This window comes from Lycium ferocissimum, chromosome 4, assembly GCF_029784015.1.
Source record: "Lycium ferocissimum isolate CSIRO_LF1 chromosome 4, AGI_CSIRO_Lferr_CH_V1, whole genome shotgun sequence".
NCBI classification, from domain to species: domain Eukaryota; kingdom Viridiplantae; phylum Streptophyta; class Magnoliopsida; order Solanales; family Solanaceae; genus Lycium; species Lycium ferocissimum.
This window is the reverse complement of record NC_081345.1, coordinates 34,645,584-34,670,093: the sequence shown is the minus strand read 5'-3', so window position 1 is coordinate 34,670,093 and position 24,510 is coordinate 34,645,584. Positions and strand designations below refer to the sequence as shown.

At 33.8% G+C, this 24,510-nt stretch overlaps 2 protein-coding genes across 2 annotated transcripts; one reads left to right on the top strand and one right to left on the bottom strand.

The window, feature by feature from the left end:
- Positions 1–1,853: 1,853 nt before the first annotated feature.
- LOC132052507 (E3 ubiquitin-protein ligase RING1-like) lies at positions 1,854–3,297 on the top strand. Its single transcript, XM_059444075.1, has one exon. The coding sequence runs from the start codon at positions 1,970–1,972 to the stop codon at positions 3,098–3,100; it is 1,131 nt and encodes a 376-aa protein (XP_059300058.1). The 5' UTR covers positions 1,854–1,969; the 3' UTR covers positions 3,101–3,297.
- A 15,568-nt stretch (positions 3,298–18,865) lies between these two features.
- On the bottom strand, positions 18,866–23,457 carry LOC132054632 (uncharacterized). The gene is made up of 4 exons (XM_059446607.1): positions 21,895–23,457; positions 21,108–21,212; positions 20,211–20,385; positions 18,866–19,270 (listed from the first exon to the last, which is right to left on the bottom strand). The coding sequence occupies exons 1-4, from the start codon at positions 23,304–23,306 to the stop codon at positions 19,052–19,054; spliced, it is 1,911 nt and encodes a 636-aa protein (XP_059302590.1). The 5' UTR covers positions 23,307–23,457; the 3' UTR covers positions 18,866–19,051.
- Positions 23,458–24,510: the final 1,053 nt, after the last annotated feature.

Sequence of the window (24,510 nt, the reverse complement as noted above, 5' to 3'; positions counted from 1 at the left end):
CAATTTGCAATTATTTGATTCATGTAATATTTTTTTACTATGATGTTTGGGGAGTAAAATTGTTTTATATTTATATAATTCTTTACTACCGCGCGAAGCGCCGACAAATTTACTAGTCATCTAATCAAGAGAAGAAGCATTCGCTGCTTGCAACAACAACAACAACATCTCTTTAATCCAATATAAAATTTAATAGTAAAAAAATGTGTAAGTATTTAGAAGTAAATTTGATATGACTATCCCGTCAAATTTTAAAATTCTATTAAATGAATCTTAACTTTTAAATATGTTCGAGTTAATAATAATTATACTATTTAAAAAAGTACTACTTCATCTGTTTCAATTTATGTGAACTATTTGACTGGGCACAGAGCTTAAGAAAAAAGAGAAGATTTTTAAACTTGTGGCGTTAAATGAGTTACATACATTTTATGTGATATAAATCATTGCATAAAGATAAATTATTTTCAAATTTAGAAAGGGCCCACTCTTTTTGACACATACTAATACGAAAATAGGTTAACATAAATTGAAACGGAGAGATCATAGATATCAAGTATTCGAGCCATGAGAATGATTTGGCAGGTGATTGATTCTCTCGGATAATGGACCTTTTATTTTATATTTTACCCCTCACCCTAGAAGCTTCCCCTTTTTGCTTCATTGATGATTTTTAAAATAGAAAAGGATCAAATATACTCTTGTACTATTGGAAAAGGGTCAAATATACCCCTAGTTATACTCTGGGTTCAAATATACCCCTGTCGTTATATTATTAGTTTAAATATACCCTTTCTCCATTAAAGTTGTCCACCTTGAACATCTTATCTTACATGGCACTGACATTTGATGAGGTGAATGCCATGTGACATTGCCACCTCATCGCCCCTAACCCATTTTACTCCTCCCTCTTCCACCACTAAAATTTCCACCCCTCCACCATCATTGTCACCATTACCTCCGTGAAAAGATGAATATAAACTAGGGGATTCATGGAAACGTCTTATCATCTCCTTGTTTTAGCATCGAATCAGAAGCTGCAACATCTGTATTTGTATCTTCTTCAGAATCCTTAGAACAAGAAATCTAACCAGCCATTGGAGCGCCTACCATCATTTTGTTTCTCTTGGTAGATATCACTATTATGATGACAAAGAAAGTAGGATCCTCTAGCCACGTGTAAAGCAGAGATATCAACTCCATTAATGAGATGATTTTGAGACCGATTAGCAAATACTTGTCTAGCATCCTCATCATCAATGCAATTTGGACTCCGAACTTCTTAACTGTAACTCATACATCAATGCAACAGAAATCTTAGACTTTATCACCTCTATCCAGGAACTGTCCTATCTTTTGGTGTCAATGGTTGTGTAGGGGAAGGGTGGAAAGAGGAGGAGTAAAATGAGTTATGGGTGATGATGTGGCAATGCCACGTGGCATTCACCTCATCAAATGCCAGTGCCACATAGGATAAGACGTCCAAGGTAGACAACTTTCATAGAGGAAGGGTGTATTTAAACCAATATTATAACGATAGGGGTATATTTGAACTCAAAGTATAAATAGGGGTATATTTGGCCCTTTTCCGTTTTTAAAATTACAACTTCGAGTTGGAGTGTGCTTATCATCTGAACAACCCCTGATATATATATATATATATATATATATGAAATATATATATATATATATATATATATAAGAAATGTATTGGACACTGAAAAAAATCAAAAAAAGAAAGATATAAAATGCTTTATGGATTGTAATATTAAAAAAAACATATCATAAATACTTGAAAAGAAATTGGATATGGAGTTGGAAAACCAAAAAAGATAGGTATCAAATTCTTTGTAAATTGTGACATTAAAAAAGTGGGTCATATAAATTTTCTTTTGTCCTTCTCATCTCTCTCCCTCCCTCCCTCCACCACAGCATAACCCACACATAAGATTTCTCTATATACAATACAATGTCATCAACCGGCAACCTTGACGTTACCGGAAATTCACCTCAAAATTACTACTGCTACGAATGTCAACACACTGTCACCTTACCAACAAATTCCGAACTCTGTTGCCCTAATTGCAATTCCACATTCTTAGAACAATCCGATACCGCCCCGGCCCCACCTCCACATCATCCTATTACCCATAACAACAACAACAACAATCCCTTCGAAAATGACCTTTCTGCCCTCTTCGGTGGTGTCGCTTTTTCGGGCCGATCACCTAATGAATTCGACCCGTTTGCGTTTCTTAATAACTATTTAAGAGCTGCTGTTGGTGATGCAAATATTCAATTAGTCTTTGAAAACAATAATGAGTTTGGGTTAGGGTTACCGGGTAATTTTGGTGATTATTTTCTTGGGCCGGGTTTGGAGCAACTGATCCAACAATTAGCAGAGAATGACCCGAACCGGTCCGGCCCACCACCTGCAGCGAAATCAGTTGTTTTAGGGCTTCCTGATGTTAAGGTTAGTGATGAATTGTTGAATTCAGATTCATCACAATGTGCTGTTTGTAAAGATTGTTTTCAAGTGAATGAATTGGTGAAACAAATGCCTTGTAAGCATATATACCATAAAGATTGTATATTACCTTGGTTAGAATTGCATAATTCGTGCCCGGTTTGTCGGTATGAGTTGCCAACTGATGATACTGATTATGAGAATATGAAAACATCACAACAACAGACAAATGCTAGTAGGAATAACAACAACGACATGCAGAGTGTAATTTCACGAGTGGGGTCCGGAAATACTAGTAGGAATAACAACAACGACATACCCAATGTAATCCCACGAGTGGGGTCTGGAAATACTAGTAGGAATACTAATACTAATAACAATGCTGGTGCTGGTTGGTTTTCTTTGGGCTTAGAAGGTATAGGAAATCAAGAGAATCGTTTAATACCGAGAACCGTGGAGAGAAGGGTTAGGATTTCGTTACCAGGGTTGTTAAGGGGGTTGGGATCGCATGCCGAGACAAGCGACAGTCAAGGTGGGGGAAGCAATAGCAACAATGATAGTAGTAGCAGTAACACTCCTGGGGAGTCGAATCCACGTTCTGGAGGACAAACAAGGATGGAGGATCTTGATTAAAGTATGTAACATAGTTCTGAATTTTTACAAATCTGCTATGTTGATAATTGTTTAATTAGGTGTTTTGTATAATTCTGTCGGAGAATTGAAAGTCGCGTATACTTGAGATTACAGTGGAATTTTAAGAAATGGTTTTGTAGATTGCTTGAGTTTCCAATCATTTGCTTTATATAAGGTGCAGAGTTTCTTTTCATAATCGTTGTGGTTTTATTTCCTTTGATCTGGAGAACAAAATTGTTTTTATGGCTTATGCTTAACTGGAACCATCCAGGTTATCTATCTGCACGAAGGGGCGGCCAGAGGGGGGATAAGTTGTCAGGCTACTTATATCTACCTCGGTTTGTTTTTTATCACTATTTTTCTATCTTCTATTGTTTGGTGGAAACAAGGTAGCATCCAGAGCTTCCTATCCAAATCCACCTAAAGGATAATAGAGATTTTTTTTTTTTTTTTTTTTTTGTGTGTTGGGGGTTTGTGGGGGGGGGGATTAGTGTTGTTGAAGGCTCGCTTTAGGCTCATTCAAGCGTTGAAGCTAGTTCAGCGCTTAAGCAGTGGTTTCATGCAAGTACCAAGGCAATAAGACATGACCCTCATTGCCTAGGATCTGCTTGGATGGCACTAAATATAGCTGTCAAGCTGATATATTAATTGTTAGAGAAACTTACGGACAAATATGTCAATAAGTAGGAATACAAAATTTGAACTTAGTGTAAGAAAACAATCACTGTACCTGTGCCAGAAAGTTAGAACTGCATACATACATTTGAACAAAAAATCCAGGCTGATACTTGAATTCGATGGCATGATTTTGACTTCATATATATCGCTTAATTGAAGTTTTTTGAATTCTTCTGTTGATACAATTGTTGTTCGGGTTCATAGTTATTTTTATTGTATTAGTGCGTTTAATTGTGCTTGGTGCTGAAAACCTTAACAAACTTGCGCGATATGCCTTTTGCTTTTCTCATACTGGGAACAATACTCTTAAGATTAGATTCCAGATGCTGGCTGAACATTCTTTTTCTGATATCTAATCTTATGAGTATTATTCCCAGTATGAGAAACCGCGGCACTTCTCAAATTTTTTATCCCAGCAATTTTGCCAGCGGGACCCACTGCATCATTTGATTGCGGGGTACAATTCAAACGAGCTTGACTGATACGAGATCCTTGTGCAATCACACGTTCCTGCAATGAAGGCGGACTCTTACTTATACTCAGGTCCTTTAAAACAAGTTTTTCCTGATTTGTATCTGCTGATTTTGATGATAAAATAAAATCAACAGCACTAGGTAGCTTTTTATTCAAGTAATCATCATCTAACTCATTATCAACCTGTGAGAAATTCAAGCTTTTCAAGTAACAATTGCTTACATTAGCATCCTTCTGAATTCTTTTCCATTTATAATTTTTTTTTTTTTTTTTTTTTTTTTTTTTTTTTTGAGAATGAGATCATAATTTCCAGCTATACTTAAGTTTTTTTTTTAATCTAATATTGTATGAATTGTCCTGGCACTTGCCACCCAGTAACATTGGCTGGTTTTTTTTTTTTTTTTGGGAGAATGACATTAGCCAGGTTCTTAGTTGACAGGAAACCGTCTAATATCAGACGTAGTTATTAGCCAAAATAATTTACTGCATGGGGTGGTCTTTCTCTAATATGGGTTGTGATTTTCCATATCTGCTTTCTGCACCCTTGTTAAGTTTTTTTCTTACTGATCCACAGCCATATGTTACTGTATGTGACTCTGAAAAGCAAGTTGTACAGTGATCCAGTGACTAAACAGTATCTTTGTATTGGTAGCTTCTGGCTGAGGTGACTCTAAATTTAGATCATGTAAGATGAATGCCAAAGAGGGTGTACCTCAGTCATGCTGGTACTTTGGTTACCATACAGTATTAGCCTTCTTGACGGAGCCAAAGAAAAGGGGGGCGGGTGAAGGGTTTTATTAATTAAGGTGATTAAGCAACTACATAATCAATGGTAGGCGGTCTTTGGAGTCTCAGTGGGATTAATCAAATTGATTTGCGGCATCAACAACCATCATTCAGTCTAGACATTGAAGGGGTAATTCCACCCCAAATAAGGTAGTCCATATTATCCTAGTTGTTTTCCCTTGGGTGATCATTTCATTTGCAACGTCTTGTTGATGCACCTTTAGTTTGTAGTTAAAACACACACACATACATTCTGGTTCAATTGTGATACTGACAGTTCTTTATCCACGTTCATCAAGTAGCTAGTATGAAATGTTAAAACTAATTGGTTTGAGCCTTTGAGGTACAATGGGCACCTGGCATTCTTGATAGTAGCTGCTAGCTGGTGCAGACAGATTTTGATTTTATTTTTCCTTTTGAAAACAGTCGTCGAAAAGGAATTTGAGAAATGGATTTAAGTGTTTATATATCAGAATCACTCTTGAAAACAATTTCAGGAAAATCATGGATTTTGGTCGATGAAGTGCTTTTGATTTTTCAAAAGTTAATTGGTTTTATTCCCCCAAATAGGATATTACTTACCTTGTACTGTATTCCTAACCAAAGCAGCTTGAGTGTTACGACTAGTCCATTTAGGAAGACCCAAGTTATCTTCAAAGGCACTGGTCTTTAATTTTTGTCACTTAAATTGGTGGTCTTTAATTTTTGCCTTTCGCCTAATATCATGAGGTTTGAGGTTCGAATTCTGACTCAGTGAAAAAAATTTAAAAAAAAATTGCAAGACAGAGTTTCGTAGCAAAATTAGGCCTTAAGGTAGAGTTTTACAAAATTTCAACTGAGTGAAAAAGAATTTTTTTTTTATTTGCCTTAATGCAAATCTCTACCTTGCCTTAAGTAGAGTTTGCAATCAAACTCTGCCTGATAAGGAGAGTTTGTTTCCCGGCAAACTCTGCTTGATGAGGTAGAGTTTGAGGCAAACTCTGCTTGATGAGGTAAAGTTTGAGGCAAATTCTGCCTAAAGGTAAAGGTTGAAACTCTGCCTTGCGAGTCCAAACTCTATCTTGCGATTTTTTTTAAAAAAATTTTGATTGAGGGGGGTTTGAAGCCGGAACCAAGGGGTTTGTAGCGAAGGGAAAAAATTAAAGGCAATCAATTTGAGGGACAAAAATCAAAAACCACCCCCAAATAAGGGCAATCGTGCAAATTGCCCGGCAGTCTTTGGAGTCTCAGTGGGCTAAAAAGAGGGACTAATCAAACATTTTTTTGAGCGGATTGCCCTTCAAAGGCACTGGTCTTTAATAACCTGAGGTTCGGGGTTCGAATCCCGGTTCAGTCGAAAAAAAAAATTTCGCAAGCCAGAGTTTCGTATTAGGCCTATTCGGCTAAAAGTTAGGCCTTAAGGCAGAGTTTTGCAAAATTTCAGCTGAGTAAAAAAAAAAAAAATTGCCTTAATGCAAATTTCTACGTTAAGGTAGAGTTTTGTCTTATGCCTGAAGGCAAAACTCTGCCTGATAAGGGAGAGTTTGAGGCAAATTCTGCCTTAAGGTAAAGTCTGAAATTCTGTCTTAAGTAGAGTTTTGCAGGCAAACTCTGCTTTGCGAATTCCAAACTCTGCCTTGCGATTTTTTTAAATTTTTTTTGATAGAGTGGGGCTTCGAACCCGGAATCTAGAAGTTTTATGCGAAGGGAAAAAAATTAAAGACCAGCAATTTGAGGGGAAAAAATTAAAGACCACCCCCGAATAAGGGCAATTGTGTTGATTTGCCAAATTGGGTCATTCGCACAAATGCCCTATTTTGGGGGTGGTCTTTAATTTTTTCCCCTCAAATTGTTGTTCTTTAATTTTAGTCCTTAGGCACTTTAAGTGGTCGAAAATATCTTGAGATTTTGTATTCGGACCCCAGCAGAGTATAAAATAAGAATCCGCAAGGCAAGATTTCATAGCAAATTATGCCTATTTGAGCAAAAGTTATACCTTAAGGCATAGTTTCTATGTAAAGTATGCCTTTTCCGGCATAATTAGTAGAAATTAAGCTATATTACAAAACTATGCCGGAAAAGGAACTACATACTGTGTCTTAAGGCATAACTTTTGCCCTAATAGGCAAGTTTAGTTTGCTATGAAATTTTGTCTTGCAATTTTTTATTTTATTTTTTTGCCTCTGCTGGGTTCGAACCCGAATCTCTGGTTTCATAGACCAGCGAATAAGGGTATTTCGACCAACAATTTTTTATTAAATGAGAAGTAGGGACAAAAATTAAAGACCAGTCCATATGAACTATGAAGGGGGCAATCGGCGTAATTTTTTGAAAACTAATTGGTTTGAGGCTTTGAGGAACAATGGGCACCAGCATTCTTGATAGTAGCTGCCCAGCTGGAGCAGGTTTTGATTTTATTTTTCCTTTCGAAAACAGTCGTCGAAAAGAAATTTAAGAAATGGATATAGAAGTGTTATATATCAGAATTATTCTTGAAAACAATTTCAGAAAAATCATGGATTTTGGCCGATGAAGTGTGTTTAAGTTCTCAAAAATTAATTGGTCTTATTCCCCTCAAAATCGTCAAATTAATAGGTCACCCGTAAAGATTGGGTACGTCATAACTAATCCGACTAAACGTTGAGGGGGCATTTGATGATTTTCTCTAAGATATTACTTACCTTGTACTGTATTCCTAACTCAGAAATCGCGAAAATTTTAGAATCCGGAGCCTAAATGGCATAAATTTGCCACAAAAAAACCAAAATGGTATATTTTTTTTTTTTCAAACCAAAATGGGTATTTCGTTGGATAACCAACGAAATACCCGCATCTTGTTCATGCCCGAATTATTTCTAGTCAAATTTTTTTTTTTTTTTAATTTTGGTGCATTTCGTGAAATCTTTGAATTTAAATGGCATTAAATTTTTTTTTTTTTTTTTTAATTTCGTTTATAAAAAAAACGAAAGTAAAAATAAAAATATTTTTGGCCTATTTCGTTGGACTACCAACGAAATAGGACAAATTTTTTTTTTTTTTTAATTTCGTTTTTGTTAGCCAAATTGTTAGCCAAATAAAAAAAAATATATATATATATATATCTTCAGGGGAAAAGTCCGCCCTCCGGAGACTTTTAATTGTGTTCAACTAAAAGTCGCGGGAGGGGGGGGACTTTTAGTTGTGTTTAAATAAAAGTACGGGAGGGGCGGACTTTTAGTTGTGTTTAAGTAAAAGTCGCCGGAGGGGCAGACTTTTAGTTATTCATACGATAACCATACATATTGCGGACATAAACTATAAGATTTTATTATAGCCAACCAAACCAAACACGTAATGTTGATAACCAAATTCATATCAACTTTTCAACATTATTATTATTAAAATTGTACTCGGTTTCTACACGTAATGGGCATAAAAGTTTGCCCATTAAATTTTCCTTATAAGGCAAACTTTTGTTATACCTTAAGGAAAACTTACGCGCTTATGGGGCATACTTTTAGTTATGTTTTATGGGACACACTTTTAGCTAAGGCATTACTAAAAGTTTCCCTTGAAAAGTTAAAAAAAAAATATATATATGCTTGAGGGAAAGTACTTACTCAATGAAACAAGACTTTTAGTTGTGTTCAACTCCGGCAGATTTAGTTGTGTTTTAGTTGTGTTCAACTAAAAGTACTTCATGTTTTTACAATATTTCAATCTTTATATGTAGGTGGATACTAAATCAAAAGAAACAAAAATATATATATATTCATCCTATTTACAATGAAATATATATATATAGTTTGTCCGCAATATGTTTTAGTTGAACATAACTAAAAGTCCGCCCCCTGATTTTTCTTTTGCTTAAACTTTCCCCAAGCATATATATCTTTTTTTTTAACTTTTCAAGTTCACAACAAACTTTTAGTAATGCCAGCTAAAAGTGTGCCCCATAAAACATATATATAAAGATGCCTCACGCGTAAGTTTTCCTTAAGGTATAACAAAAGTTTGCCTTATAAGCAAAATTTAATGGGCAAACTTTTATGCCCATTACGTGTAGAACCGAAAGTACAATTTTAATAATAATAATGTTGAAAAGTTGATATGAATTTGGTTATCAACATTACGTGTTTGGTTTGGTTGGCTATAATAAAATCTTATAGTTTGTCCGCAATATGTATGGTTCCGTATGAATAACTAAAAGTCCGCTTCTCCGGCATAGACTTTTACTTAAACACAACTAAAAGTCCCCCTCCGGCAGACTTTTACTTAAACACAACTAAAGTAAGCTCCCTCCGTAGACTTTTTTAGTTGAACACAACTAAAAGTCACGAGGGGGCGTACTTTCCTTGAAGCATATATATATATTTTTTTTTTATTTGGCTAACAATTTGGCTAACAAAAACGAAATTAAAAAAAAAAAAAATTTTAATGCCATTTCGTTCAGCATTTCACGAAATGCACCAAAATTAAAAAAAAAAAAAAAATTTGATCGAAATAATTCGGGCATGAACAGAGATGCGGGTATTTCGTTGGTTATCCAACGAAATACCCATTTTGGTTTGAAAAAAAAAAGGCATACCATTTTGGTTTTTTTGTGGCAAATTTATGCCATTTAGGCTCCGGACTCGAAAATTTTACAACTCGTCCAAAATGGACGACCCAAGTTATCTAGTAAAAATCGGCAAAAAAGAACTTAACTGCAGCAACAAACATCGCGAGAAAATAGTATATGATATCATCTAATGCTTTGAGAAATTGACACTCATCATCATAGCTTCGGTAGTTTTCTCGAACATTTTCTAGGAGAAGGTAGTTTTGTAGCAGGTTTTTTCGAACATTTTCCAGGAAAAGAAGGGACCGTATACTTTAGGTTGAAGCGAGAGGGGGCTTGTTTTAGAACAGAAACTCTGGCTGCCACCTGTTTTCGAGTGGTTTGACTCTATAAATTCTGAATATCCAATTCGATGGCCTCTTCCAAGTATTCAAGCTTGATGTCCTTGTTTTCAATTTCAACTCCATCTAGCTATATCATATCAGTCACAAGCAATGTCGGTATCGGAAGTCGTCTGAAATTCACTGGTTCTAACAAAAGGTTTCGATTCTCTGTACTCAAACTCGACCTTTCGTTAGTCTTACTACTCAAACTTGAGACTTTTAGTTAAGAATATCGAAATTTTACGTCCTTTTAATATCAGTTGACGTAGGATTTGTTTTTGGAACAAAAACTGTGTCTTGTCGACAAGCCTATTAATGTGAATGAATTGGAGAAAACTAGTTCTTAGGAATTCTGGTTTGTGTACAAATCAATTATCTCTAGCTACTGATTCCGCCTCATTTATTTCTAGTTTCTATTGGACTCATTGAACCCTAACTTTCGATGCAGACCATAAATGTATGTGTAAAAAATTACTCAAATTGTAATACATAGTAGATATGAACCCATAACTTTAAAAATATAATAGGTTCAATGCTAAAATCTGAAAATTGAGCCCACAGAGTTAAAATCCTGAATTCGTCTCCGCCTATCGTTGAGCACTTGACGATAAAAGCAGAAATTATATACGTGTGCAGTATGCCTGTGTGTGTGTGTGTGTCTGTGTGTACGTTCATACAGAGCGGAAGATGCTTTATCTGTTTTAATAAGCAGCAATAAAAGTAACAAAAGTTTTATTTATTTCATATATATTTTGTTCTATTCAGAATCGAAAACACCACTATAGTTCTATTAAGAACAGGAAGATCTAGGTGTTTTTGATTGAAAAGAATTCCGTTTGCCAAAGGCTATGGCCTCGGGAATCCTTGTTGAAGAGAGGCTTCACAGCAGTCAGGGTTCCATCTGCAACAAGTTGGCACCCCTCCATAAGCACCATCCAGCATAGCCAGAATAACCATAAGCAAAAAAATCAGCATCACCTTCTTAGCAAAACTCATGCTTCCTTCCATTAGAAACTTTTTTTCTTCTCAAGTAATTGAGAGCGGGTATTTATATATGCTATTGCACATGTATCCATTAGAAAATCTCAGAAGATTGACAAAATCTGCATTAATTATTATACTGTAAAAGGTCAAAGGTAAATTCTAACGTGTCGAAAATGATTTAAATTTGTGCGCTGGTCAAAGGTAATTCTAACGTATTGAAAATGATTTGAATTTGTGCTCCTTTTCATCTATTGGACCATTATTGCCGTTAACGCTAATTTTCTGGTTAAAAATGCCTCTCCTTCCATCCATTAGACCGCAATTGCCCTCAATATTAATTTTCGGATTAAAAATGCCCTTCTTTTTACGGAATTATGAGATGGCAACGGAGTTATGAGATGACGCATATATGCTTTAATTAAATAGGTGGCACTGATGTATTGATTTACATGGTCAGCCATAAATAACCCCACCATTCAGTTTACCCCCAAAACAACTAAAAACCATTTGTTCATACCCAATTTCTTCGATATTTCGCATTTTGGGAATGAATGGATTTAAAAGATAATAATGTCTTCTTCGTTTGAAGCTACGATTTTTGGTTCAAAACTGATGCAACAAGTTTTAATCGATTCCAGATCAAGGTTCAACCCAATGGTAGATACTTAGAAATCCAACCCAATAATTCCGAACTAATAAATTTGAATGGGTCGAATTATTTATAGGTTAGGTATAACACCATATGGATCAATAAATTAGTATCACTTATTTAATTAAAGCTCCACATATGCCATTTTATAAATTCGTTAAAAGGAAGGTCACTCTTAACCGTAAAGAGCAACTGGGGGCCTATAGGTGGAAAGGAAAGGGGAGGTGAGGCGGGGAGGGGGGGGGGGGTGGGTGGGGTTATTTTTAACCCGAAATTTAACACTAAGGGAAATCGTTCTTTGGGTTGAAATGTTCAAAGAACTTTCAGTACTTTTTATATTTATGTTGTTTAATACATTAGCGTAATATACAGTCAAACCCCTCTATAACAGCACCGTTGGGTCCGAAATTTTTTGGCTGTTATAGAGAGTTACTGTTATACACCTATAACAGCATTTGCCATTAAAATAATATGTGGCTGTTATAGGCCAAAAAGATGCATAAAACCTTTGCTTTTTATTTTTGATGTTGTAAAAAATAACAAATTATTTAAAATTTAAATCTCAAAGATATGAATACTTCACTAACTAAACAGTTAAGAAAGTTAATACAATTTCAATAAATTCATAACTGAATGTAGACATTTTAAATCTACAGAAATATAGTATATTAAAATATCAAATTAAATATTTTTCCATGAAGCTCTTTTATTTATTGTAATAAAACAATGATATTCATATGTATATTAAATAAAGTTATAGAAGACAATGATACTCTTAGATTACAAATATGTATTCATATGTAATATTCGTCATAAATATAGTATATTAAAGTATCAAATTAACTATTTGATCAAAATCTATACACTTATTATTGGTAACCATATATATTCTATTTTTTATAAAGATAATTAACTACTATATTACCCGAAAAGCGATAAATGTTATATGGGGGTAATTTTACAAAGAGCGCACTGTCATAAAGTTGGCCGTTGCTGTTATAAGTAAAATGTTGTTATAGAGAAGTAAAATATAACATAAAAGATCGGTTCCGAAAAATCTTAGCTGTTATAGAGAGGTGCTGTTGTACGCGAATGACGTTATAGAGAGGTCTGACTGTACATCAAACCACATAATCAGTGAGGATTGATATAGTTAACCTCAACTTTATTTGAAATTGACGCATAGTTGTTGTATTAAGCTCCTCCTTAAACTTGAACAAATTCATGTGTGTGTGCGTGTTCATAGATCAGGAGAAAGTACTTTTTATCTATTTTAATATAAGACAGAGAAACACTCAAACAGCAAAAAGTACATAATAAAAGGTTTATTTATTTCATATTTGTTCTATTCAGAACAAAAAGATCCATGTCCATATAGTTCTATTAAGAAAAACAAGAAGACCTATGTGTTTTTCGATTGAATAAATTCCATTTTTGCAATGCCTATGGCCTTGGTAATCCTTGTTGAAGAGAGGCTTCACAGCAATCAGGGTTCCATCTGCAACAGGTTGGCACCCCTCCATAAGCACCTTCCAGCATAGCCAGAATGACCATAAGCACAAAAATCACCATCACCTTCTTAGCAAAACTTACGCTTCCTTCTATTAGAAACATTTTTTTCTTCTCAAAGTGATTGTGATTTAGAACAGAGAGTTGGTATTTATATATACATATGTGTCTATCAGAAAATCTCCAAATTTGGAAAATGTACAGTAATTATTATATTTCCATTAATAGTCTATGTCTAGATTCATATTATAAATATACTAGTATTCGTATTCGCGTGATGCGCAGAGGGTATCAAATGAAACTAATCATACAAAATTATCATTTGATTTCTTTGATACAATAAAAAAAAATTATTATTGACATATATAATTAATAAATTTGTGCAACATTTAATTATAATTTTTCTTATTTGAACACATTAGCTTATATGTATTAATTTAACAACATCTAGATCTTGTGATGATTAACCCTGTTCATTATAAAATCTTGATTAATTTTTTATCTATAACATTTAAAAAATCACATCATGATAAATTAAAAGATTTGTCTGACTTAACTATTAGTTAAGTAACTAACTTCTTAATATGATTTGGAAAGCAAAAGAACTCACGAATGCTATGTGTTAGAGTTACACATGACAAATTAAATTTATATTCTTAAAAATATTGTGTGGTACTTGAATTTCTTTATATTCAATATTTTTAATTTTGGTTCTATTTATTAAGTCTTCCGTTACATAGTTTTTATTATAATATAATTTAAAATATCTTTTATTTCAAATGCTAATAAAGTTTATATTCTGAGAGTTTATCTGTTAAAAGTACTAAGGCAAACATTTGAGTGGAGTATGAACAATAACGCATTCTCGTTCTCTTTTTTTTTTAATCGTTTTCTCAATAAATAACATCATCCTCTTATACTTCTTTATTAAATCATGTCGTATTTACCAAAGAATCTATTTGAGAAAACAATTAACATATAAATTGGGTTTCCTCTTAATAATCTTTTTGAATCGATGTTCCTAAATAAAAAGATGAAATAAAAAAAAATATGTTTGATTCACTTGACTCTTGATTTTGTCTTTTTTTTCGTACCCCCGCGATGCGCCACTGGTATCAAATGAAACTAATCATACAAAATTATCATCTTATTTCTTTAATACAATTAAGAAATTATCACTGACATGTATAAATTAATAAATTTATGCAATATAACTTCGCCTTAAACTAATCGAGAGAAGATAATAATAGGATACGCCATGCAAAAATCAGAAAATAATTTACCTTCAATATCATGAAAGGAACAATGATTTTTAAAATATCATTCCAGACGCAAAAGGTAGAGACATTTAAAGGAATGAAACTAACTGTGAATAATTCAGACCTTTAACATATGATCTATATTAAGGATTAAAGTTGAAGAAGTTTTCTCCTTCAGTAATACCTGAAAAAAATGCAATTCATATTCTCTAAAGAACTTAATTAGAATTGACCAAAATGCTAAAAGAATTTGTCAAAAGAATTCATATATAAAAGCTTCTGAAGTGAGAAACTGGATGAAGAAATACTGATCAAATTACATGTTGATTTGAAGCTCTGCATATCTTTTGTTTTCTTCATTCTGTCAAGATCTCTTTAGAGAAAATTAAGGTCTTTTGCTTAGGTTCGGCTTCTTTTATACTCTTTTTCTACTTATTTATAGCAACTAAATTTCTTAACAATTGTAATAATATTATTTAGTTGAAATAAGAACTCTTTATATGAAAAACAAATAATATAGAGCACAACACATCTATGGAGCAAATTAATATTTTATTTGAAAACTACATGAAAAATAAGTTATAACTTTTATCATATCAATTTGGTAAAAAAAAATATCTCAAGATGATGATCAAAATTCATGCAGTTTGAATGTTGGGAAGCGAAAAGTATATATAAATTGGGACAAAGAAAGTATAAACTTTTGTATCCAAATCAAGCATTCACCAACTTACCAACTATCAACTTAGCGACAAATAATTTTCTTGTTCCAAACATACGTTGTGAATGCAGCGTTCAACCTCCATTAGCTCTTATTTTGAATTAGTGATGTCCTAGAGAAAACTTCTCACAACATGCTTGATAAAAAACTTCTCATCAACATGCTTGATCTCCTACTCTACCAAAATCTGGTGTTGAAAGGATAAAAAGGAAAAAGATCAAGAAAGTCAATTACCTTTATATCATAATTATGCAAAACAACTTAAAATCAAGAAACTACACATGTAATACAGATTATAAACATTGAAAATTTTAAGCAATGAAAAGCAAAAGCAAGGAGGATGTTTGGAGAGTTGGTTGATGGCATAAATAGAACAACTCCAAAAATTTATCACCCTTTTTTTGCTTAGTAATTTGCACAGAAATATATATACCATAATTATGTATCATTATTGATTGATATTCTATTATTTCATACCTTATTTATGTGCCCTCTTCATCATTTTTGTAACTTTCACTCAAATCTTTCTTAATGAAGTTCTCCTTAAATCTCTCCTAATTTTATGATTTGATAATATGTAACTTATTGGGGAAGATTTTTTGGACTCATATAAGGCATCGGTTGTTTTTTCTAATTAGTGATTGTTTTTTATTATTTATTTAAATAAGATATAGCAAATTAATAAGAGAGAATGCAAAATATAAAAATATAAAGCCGAAAAAGGAGATAATTTTTTAACCATTTTTCCATAGAAATATATGGCTAACTACTTTAAATTCAGAATTTGAATTAAACATTTTAGAATTTATAATCAGTTACCTAAATTTTAGGGGGTATAATCAATTTTAAATTTTTATTGTATTATAAATTCATTACAAAGATAACCCAATCTACGGGAAAAAAATTTCTAATATTCCTTATATGATGATATTTGAATTGCACATGTTTTACCTTTTAATTCAAATATTTTATTATTATTATTATTATTATTATTATTATTATTATTATTATTATTATTATTATTATTATAACAACTCTACTACTATGTGTTGATAATATCGTATGAGTATATGAGGTGAGTTCATTATTATTTTCGTTATTATTATTAACAATTACTACTACTATGTGTTGATAATATCGTATAAGTATATTACGTGAGTTCATTATTATTATTATTATTAATTATTATTATTAGTAGTAGTAGATTATTAAATTAGGTAATATTTTGAACTACAATTAATAACTTCTTTAATAATTAATGCAAATAGAATTTATTGCCAAGTGGCTCGTTCATATTACGCCATTTGGCTTAATATTAAGCTAGACTACTCTCCTTATATATATATATATATATATATATATATATATATATATATATATATATTATTATAACAACTCTACTACTATGTGTCGATAATATCGTATGAGTATATGAGGTGAGTTCATTATTATTTTCGTTATTATTATTAACAATTTCTACTACTATGTGTTGATAATATCGTATAAGTATATTACGTGAGTTCATTATTATTATTATTATTATTATTATTATTATTATTATTATTATTAGTAGTAGTAGTAGATTATTAAATTAGGTAATATTTTGAACTACAATTAATAACTTCTTTAATAATTAATGCAAATAGAATTTGTTGTCAAGTGGCTTGTTCATATTACGCCACTTGTCTTAATATTAAGCTAGACTACTCTCCTTTTATATATACCTTGTATATAATGTTTTTTTCGCTTTTTATTGCATTTACCTTGTATACAACGTTTTTTTCGCTTGTATTTGTCGTAGAGATACCAGAATTTTTCAGATCTGACCGGAAATTTTTCCAGATCTGTGTATACATATAGTGATACACTAGTATACAATATTTTTCGCCTTTTTCAAAGATCTCTTGTTGTATACAAATTAATACAGTGAATTTTGAAGTGTATACAAATGAATACAGTCAATTTTATTTTCTTGTATTCAATATTTGAGTGTATTCATTAATTTTTTGGTGTACATATGTTGTATACAATGTTAATTTTTTGGTGTATCTATGTTGTATGCCTTGAATTTGTTGTATACAATACCAGAAAATATGATTTTGTTAATTTTTTGTGTATGTATGTTTTTATGTATTCATTTGTTACTCACTGTATTTATAAATACAACAAGTCAAATTATGAATACATATAATCATTTTTCATGAATACAGTGAAAAACAGAAGAAAAAAAAATTATTGTATACGAATAAGAATTGGTATACACGCGCATGGATCCTGATTGTTGCTATAAAATGTAATTAGTGAAACATATGCTATGTGGCTTGAGTTAAGCCCAAATCTTTGTCATTTATGTAGTTTGCCCTATATGAATTAAGTTCATGAACCATGTATCTTGATTTATTTAGTAAGTACTTAAAAACATCATAGACAGAAAATAGAGGTGAATGAACTGTACTTGTGGGTGAAATACGAGTTTACTTTTGTATATTGACTATTGATTTTTTTATACCATCAAGTTAAATTAACCTACAACCATAGGTAAATTATAGCTAGTTAAATTGTATCGATAGTGTTAAGAGTTCCTTAGAAATATATCAAGGTAAACAGAAACAAGTTAGTGATGGCAACAAATTAATGACCATCATCCGGGTAACTGAAATAATTTAATATTTTATTAATTTTTTAGCTTCGTAAACTCGATCAAATCGCTTATAGAATGTCGACATTTTTCACTTAATAAGTGAAGGACAGAAGAAAGCAAGGCTTAGCGAGCTTTATAAGGCTAACCATAACCTAACCCGCTGACAGAGATAGCTCAAAGGGCTTCCCCTTATTCATTATTAAGCCAAGTCACAAGTATCCAATTCAGGCCGCACTTCTTCGAAGTATTCTGCACCCATGGGCATACTATCTGGCAGGCCTTCCAGTTCTGCCGGAGCTTCATAGGCATTGCCCCATTTGGAGTATTTCAAAGATTAAAGTCCCTACTTCTAGATTCTTCTTCTTTTTAATTTTAATTTTTATAATTATGATGTACGGACCAACTTGCGTCTACTTTAATTAATTATAACTGGTTACCTACAATCTTCCATTAGCACAGTGAACAAAGTAATTTGCTCATCAAAATTAAGCAGATGGGAAAAATTCCCTCAATATCGTCTCTGATTCAAACCTTGGTTCTCAACGTCATCAAACTCTTTGACTATTAGGCCAATCCCTTGAGGCCTATAAAGTACCTACATCTATATCATGTATGTCAGTAAATAAAAGATTCGTGTAACATGTAGGTATTAGCTGCAGGATGTGATTCGGAATCACTGATTCCAAAAAGCAGAGAAGTGTATCAATTACACAGATAAATAACAAAACTTTTAGGGTGCGTTCGGTAATACACAAAGGAAAATGTTTTCCAGAAAAATAAGTTGGGTCTCTTATTTGTTTCCTTGTGTTCGGTAAGTAAGTGAAAAATATTATCCTAACATTTATATATAATTTAGACAAATACTATGGGTGGTGGGAGTAGGGGTGTGGGATAGTGGGCATGAAGCCCTACGGGGTGAGGGGTCAAGATGAGGTGTGTTGGAGAGTGGGGAAAACCCAACTAATGGGGAAGACCACTATTTCCACTAGGGAAGTCATTTTCCTTATATTTTAAGGAACTTTGTTTTTCTAGGAAAAATGTTTTCCGAAAATTTTGACCCACCGAACATGGAAAATGAAAAAGCTTTCCTCCATACCGAACACACCCTAAAGCTAAAATTATCAGCTATCTAAGAAACTAAACAAGCACCAGATGAGCCAGACAAGCCGACACTATTTTAATCCAGAAAAGGGTTGTACCTAGTTTCAATGCAATACAAGAATCTCCAAACCAGAAAATTAAAAAGTATCAAAATGGATGTAAGCCTCTCATAGTTGGACTCAGATAAGCTGGAAACACACAACAAAACCTTTGATGAGAACTGTATATGGTTGAGAAACGAGATAGATCAAGGTAATCGAACACGGCGCCTGGACAGGAAAAACTCGTAATCAGAGTGCTTGTTCACGAGTGTTTCTGTACCATTCGTTTTCTTAGCTCGTGACATAAGAGATGCAGTCTGCTCTAGTGTCTTTAGTCGATCTCGTAAAACTGAAGGTGGATCCGAATCCAAGGTCACTTCTTTCAGGTGGTTGGTGGAGTGCCTTGGCTGAAACCAGCATTCACCCTAGTTTAACCATTCATAAAAAAGAAAACATGCAATATCATCATTATGAATGACAGGATACCAATGTACATGTTAGAGAACCAGAAAGGCATTGAAGAAATAGCTAGGTAATTTAGTCCTTATACAAACAGTATTAATTGTGAACTTAAATGCATACAGAAGCAAAATGCAAAAGACTTGGCTGAATGCAGTGGCGAGTTAAATTCTTTATTTTTTTTTATTATACGGGGGTAGGGGAAGGGGAAACGGGGGAGGTGATTACAAGGTGGGGAATCGAACCTCACCAACTAGTTGAAAGTTCAGATAGCCAACCAACTGAGCTACTAAGATCCCCGAGTGGCTTGTATACTGAGGGTGAGTTGGTATATATAGTTTTAGTTCTAAAGTTGCAGTTGCTTGATCTAAGCCAGCAAATGCTTGACTTTCCATCAGTTAAATATAGCAAATATGTTACTTTTCTTGCAGAACTTGAGAGACTTCTTGTGCGTGAATTCAAAGGAGAATCTGTCACAGCTGTGGAAGTTCTGTCTCAGCAGTAATTCCCCAAGTATTTTGTGAGTTCTATGTACATTGTACACCCAAGATTCAGTATTTTATTATAATTTTTATTTCTAATAAGTATCATTCTAAGCATAATGATTCTAATTGTTATTGTGAAAAAAGAGGAATTAATTTTCATTTGCAAATGCGAAAGATACCCTGGAATAACAGAAATCAACCATTATAAGTCATGGACAATGTTTATTTATACTAGCAGGGCTATTTCTAAATGTGTTATTTTTCTCGGAAGCAAATTTGTCATAGTTAGAAAAAGCAGTGTAAATGCAAACTTTAGTACATCGACAATTTTGATTATGCATAGACATAGCCATTATGTATCTTATGTTATACAATAAACTTTCCAAAATACTTCAAAGGGGTGTTGCAGCAGTTACCGAACCTGAGCATTGTAGCTTTGGAGACCCACAACTGGGGAAACTATGCAGGTATCCAAACGATGAGCACCAAGTGCGTGGCCTCTGTTAACATAATGGCCAAGTGAATGATAAGTCAAGAAAGCAGCACGGAAGTTGCCGTTTGGTATCCTATAAATGGGGTACCATGCAACAGAAAACCTGCAAATACAAAGTTACCATTAGATCTACAGAGAATTGTGCTCTAGAACTTGAAGACGATTATACTTTCGCGTACTTCTTTCCCCAGTGTTTAGGATGGTGAGAGGCGAGGCGTGGCGACAAGGGCTCGCCTCACGCCTCATGGCGAGGCGTGCCATGGTGAGCGCCTTTTAGAAGTGAGGCGAGAATTAACACAAAAAATTAAAATATTAAATATGCATATATAAATACCCAAAAACTCAAATACTCAACAAACTACTAGCAAATATTTCAATTGAAAAACTAAAAGTAGATAGTTGATAGTTGATACTAAAGTCTAAAAGTTTCCAACTAGATAGTTAATAGTAAGTCATATGGAAGGCGAGACAACTGAAAGTGAAACCCTAGGTAAAAATTAATCTTTTGTTGTCTTTTTTCCGTTTTGTTTAAGTTACACATGCTTTTTTTTTTTTTTTTGTCGCCATGCTCTCCATTCGCCACAGCTCGCCATGCTCGCCTTTCTTGCTTCAACTTTGCCTTTCCAAAAACGCCACGCCTTGGCTGTTAATGATGATGAAGGCTCGCCACGCCTCACCTCACGCCAAAAGGCGTAAGGCGCTCGCCTTCCTAAACACTGTCTTTCCCCATATTTCCTTTTTCTCAAGAAAGGACGCAAGCCTGGATTGTGCTTCACATATTCACAAAAATAAATACAATCATATCAGAAGCCTTTCCATACTAACCACGAATGAGGGTGCAGTTCAGGTAAGCGTGCGGACTGTAAGATTGATGGATCTCCATACACTCCACCACTTGAAGGCCCACGACCAGCAATAAGTTCCCGAATCCTACAATATAGTAGTTGTTGTAAGCCCAAGAAACACATTTTGGCAATACCAAAATCATATTGGATATCAATAAAACTAGGAATTCTCTGCTCATAAATTCTTTATTCTAGAGGTTAGGGGAAATCTTGGTAGAATAAATCATGTGCCAGAATCCAAATACAAATCTGATACTTAAATATAACATACTTCTCAGATGCAATATAAATTGAGAGTCTGATGATACAGACAACATACTCCGCTCCTGCCTCTATGACCTATATTGCATTCAGCCCGAAACAATAATCAACAAATTCTTTTAGCATTACAAAATAACCTCTGTCAACTTTCAGATATGCATATTCAGATGACTATCAACAACCTCGTTCAAGTCCTGTCAATGTTGCAAAGCATATGGGCTGAACATCATTTCCCTTCCCCTTTATCTAAATAAAGGTTTTATATGTTTTTACAAAGATCTATTCAAATTATTTCCTGCAAATTTTTGCCTTAGAATACTGGTTCATATTTTCCCAAAGTTACAAAAGATTAGTAATAAACAATACCGATTATAGGAGGACCTCTCGGGTAAAAGTTTAGTTTTGACCCATTTGCAATTAATTTTACCACAAAAAGTCGAAAAGTACTCGTATTGCTAACAAACAATAGAACTAAAACGATAAGAAATAACTTATGTGCCACTTACTTTTCAAACAAATGTTTACGACTTTGGGGCTGATCCCGTTCGAAAAATTCAAACAGAAGCTCCACATTATCATCAGACAACTTATATTCAACTGGTGGATGATGCAATTCGGTATCGCTGTACTTTGAAGATGACCCGGAGTCGGAGACAACCTTCCTTCTCGGCAAAGAGCTTGAGTCCTCAATACGAGGTTTAGGTATAACTGTAGAAAATATTGTGTGAAAGTCTACGCTGGGTGAACTCTCAGATATTTTATTTTTCCCAGAGTCCACCACATCTATGGACCCCAGAGTTCCATTATCCTTGAAGAGCTGAATGGCTGACAAATATGGAACAAAGTATGCACTAAACTTAAGACGATCAAAACCATGTTGTTTACATCTCTTATGTTCCTCTGCTTTTACTTCTAAACCATAACTCCCATTTTTCTCATACCACTGCCAGAAGTTCCCTAAAGAGATATTGGGTATCTCATGCCTGCATAGAGGTGCACCTAAACCATGGACGCAACCCTGACAAGTACGGATGTTAACGGAAGGACATATAACTGGAGAGGCAGAATGAAGAAGTTTCTCAAACTCAGCAACAGGATAGCCCTTACTCATCTCAATAGCTTCAACAGCTAGTTGTGTCCTATGGGCCTCACTCACTGCCCGACAAAGGCTTCTGAAATCATTTTGAAGACCACAAAATGTTTGGCCTCGGGCTTTATCTCCATGAATCATCAACTTTGAAGCAGTAGCATTCTTGCAGTCCTCCTCCGGAACACCTGGTAAAGCTTTTATATTTTCTATATTATGACCTGCATTTATTACCACATTCAATGAAGACGATATAGGAGGTTGATATTTAGCAGCCGGTGGCTCTTCCGTTATATTATTTGAGGTCTGACTTCCAGATGCTGGCTGAACATTCTTTTTCTGATATCTACTCTTAAGATTATTATTCCCAGTATGAGAAACTGAGGCACTTCCCAAACTTTTTATCCCAGCAATTTTGCCAGCGGAACCCACTGCCTCATTTGATTGCGGGGTACAATTCAAACGAGCTCGACTGATATGGGATCCCTGTGCAATCCCACATTCCTGCTGTGAAAGTGGGCTCTTACTTCTACCCAGGTCCTTTGAAACGAGTATTTCCTGATTGGTATCTGCTGATTTCGATGATAAAATCACATCAACAGCACTAGGAAGCTGTTTATTCAAGGGATCATCATCTAACTCATCATCAATCTGTGAGAAATCCAAGTTTTTCAAGTCAAAATTGCTTGCATTAGCATTGTTCTTCTGAATTCTTTTCCATTTATAATTTTCATTCCCAGCATGACTATTCAGGTTTCCAGCATCGTTAGCTGCATGGACAGTTGAATCATTTGGCACTTTCCCCGCGTAGTTATCACTCTTTCGCGTCATGTGTATGTTACTATGACAGTTTTTCCTCTTGTTTGAGATATCTCAAGTAGAAGAAATGTTCGACCCCATCGTCAAAGAATCGTTAAACACTGAGTAAAAACTTTCTTTCCTTCAAGACGATGCTAGTCAAAGTAGTTATCTCGCACAGTTGCAACTCCCATCAGTGAATTTCTAAATAAAGTTGGGAGCTCCATTAGGCAAGAAAAATAATAAAGTGAAGCTTGTAAGATAAGGTTCAAACAGAAAGAAAACATGTCTAACGAGAAACAAGTAGCAAAGATTTATTTCACATGATGAATGAGATCTCACAGACTTAAATCTATCAATTTTAGGAGAAACAAGGATCAACTGAAGTTAACATGATACAAACGAAGTAATATAGAAGATATTTTATGGTTTTACAGGTCACTTAATTCTACAACTAACAATGTGATAGATGCTCAATTTGACGTTATCAAAGCGAAAGTTTACATTAGCTTTGTAAGCAATTACCAAAAGTATCACTAGTTCAATAACAAAAGTTATGTTAGCAGGAACGTGAAACCAAATTATTGGAATTAATTACGCCGTAAGTTCTAGTTAAACAATATCCCAAATTCTAGCAAGTCATAAATAGTGTTAAATGTATATTGGAGGTAATTATTCATTGAACAATACAATGAAAAGAAAAAAAGGCAGAAAGAAATAAGAGGATAAAATTTATAAACAATTAGTTGAGGATAAACCACAACATTAAATACGACTACTCCGAGGACAAAATCCAAAGCGAATTTTCTACTTAACTTTCCAGGATACAACAAAAACTATGCCGCAATCCCAAACAAGTTGAGGTCGGTTATATGAATCCTCACCAATGACTAATGAATGAAAAATCAATAGAAAAAAGAGAAAACCCAATGAGCACGTGAAACTCAAATTGCACACCTCCCTAATGCGGGGAATAAAAACAGAAGACCAACAAATATATGCAAAACTCAATTTAAGTCATCCTTAATCATTATTTTTGATTAATTACAGCTAAAAGTCACATATCAATAAATAAAAACGACCAAGAAAGAGACGCAAAAGAAGAGTATTATCACTGCAAAAGTAAATAGATTAATTCAATCATGAAGATTTTACCCAGGGATCGTTTGGTTCACTTACTAGTTATGCAGGGATTAAAATATTGGATGGATTGTAGATGCATTTAGTAATAACCAAA

What these genes read in the sequence shown, in the direction of transcription:
- LOC132054632 (XM_059446607.1), bottom strand. Translation starts at nt 23,306, where the DNA reads ATGACGCGAAAGAGTGATAACTACGCGGGGAAAGTGCCAAATGATTCA. An exon ending in GAACTGCACCCTCATTCGTG is followed by an intron (nt 20,386 to 21,107) that starts GTTAGTATGGAA and finishes TTGTATTTGCAG; the next exon opens with GTTTTCTGTTGCATGGTACC. An exon ending in TCCAAAGCTACAATGCTCAG is followed by an intron (nt 19,271 to 20,210) that starts GTTCGGTAACTG and finishes TGGTTAAACTAG; the next exon opens with GGTGAATGCTGGTTTCAGCC.
- LOC132052507 (XM_059444075.1), top strand. Translation starts at nt 1,970, where the DNA reads ATGTCATCAACCGGCAACCTTGACGTTACCGGAAATTCACCTCAAAAT.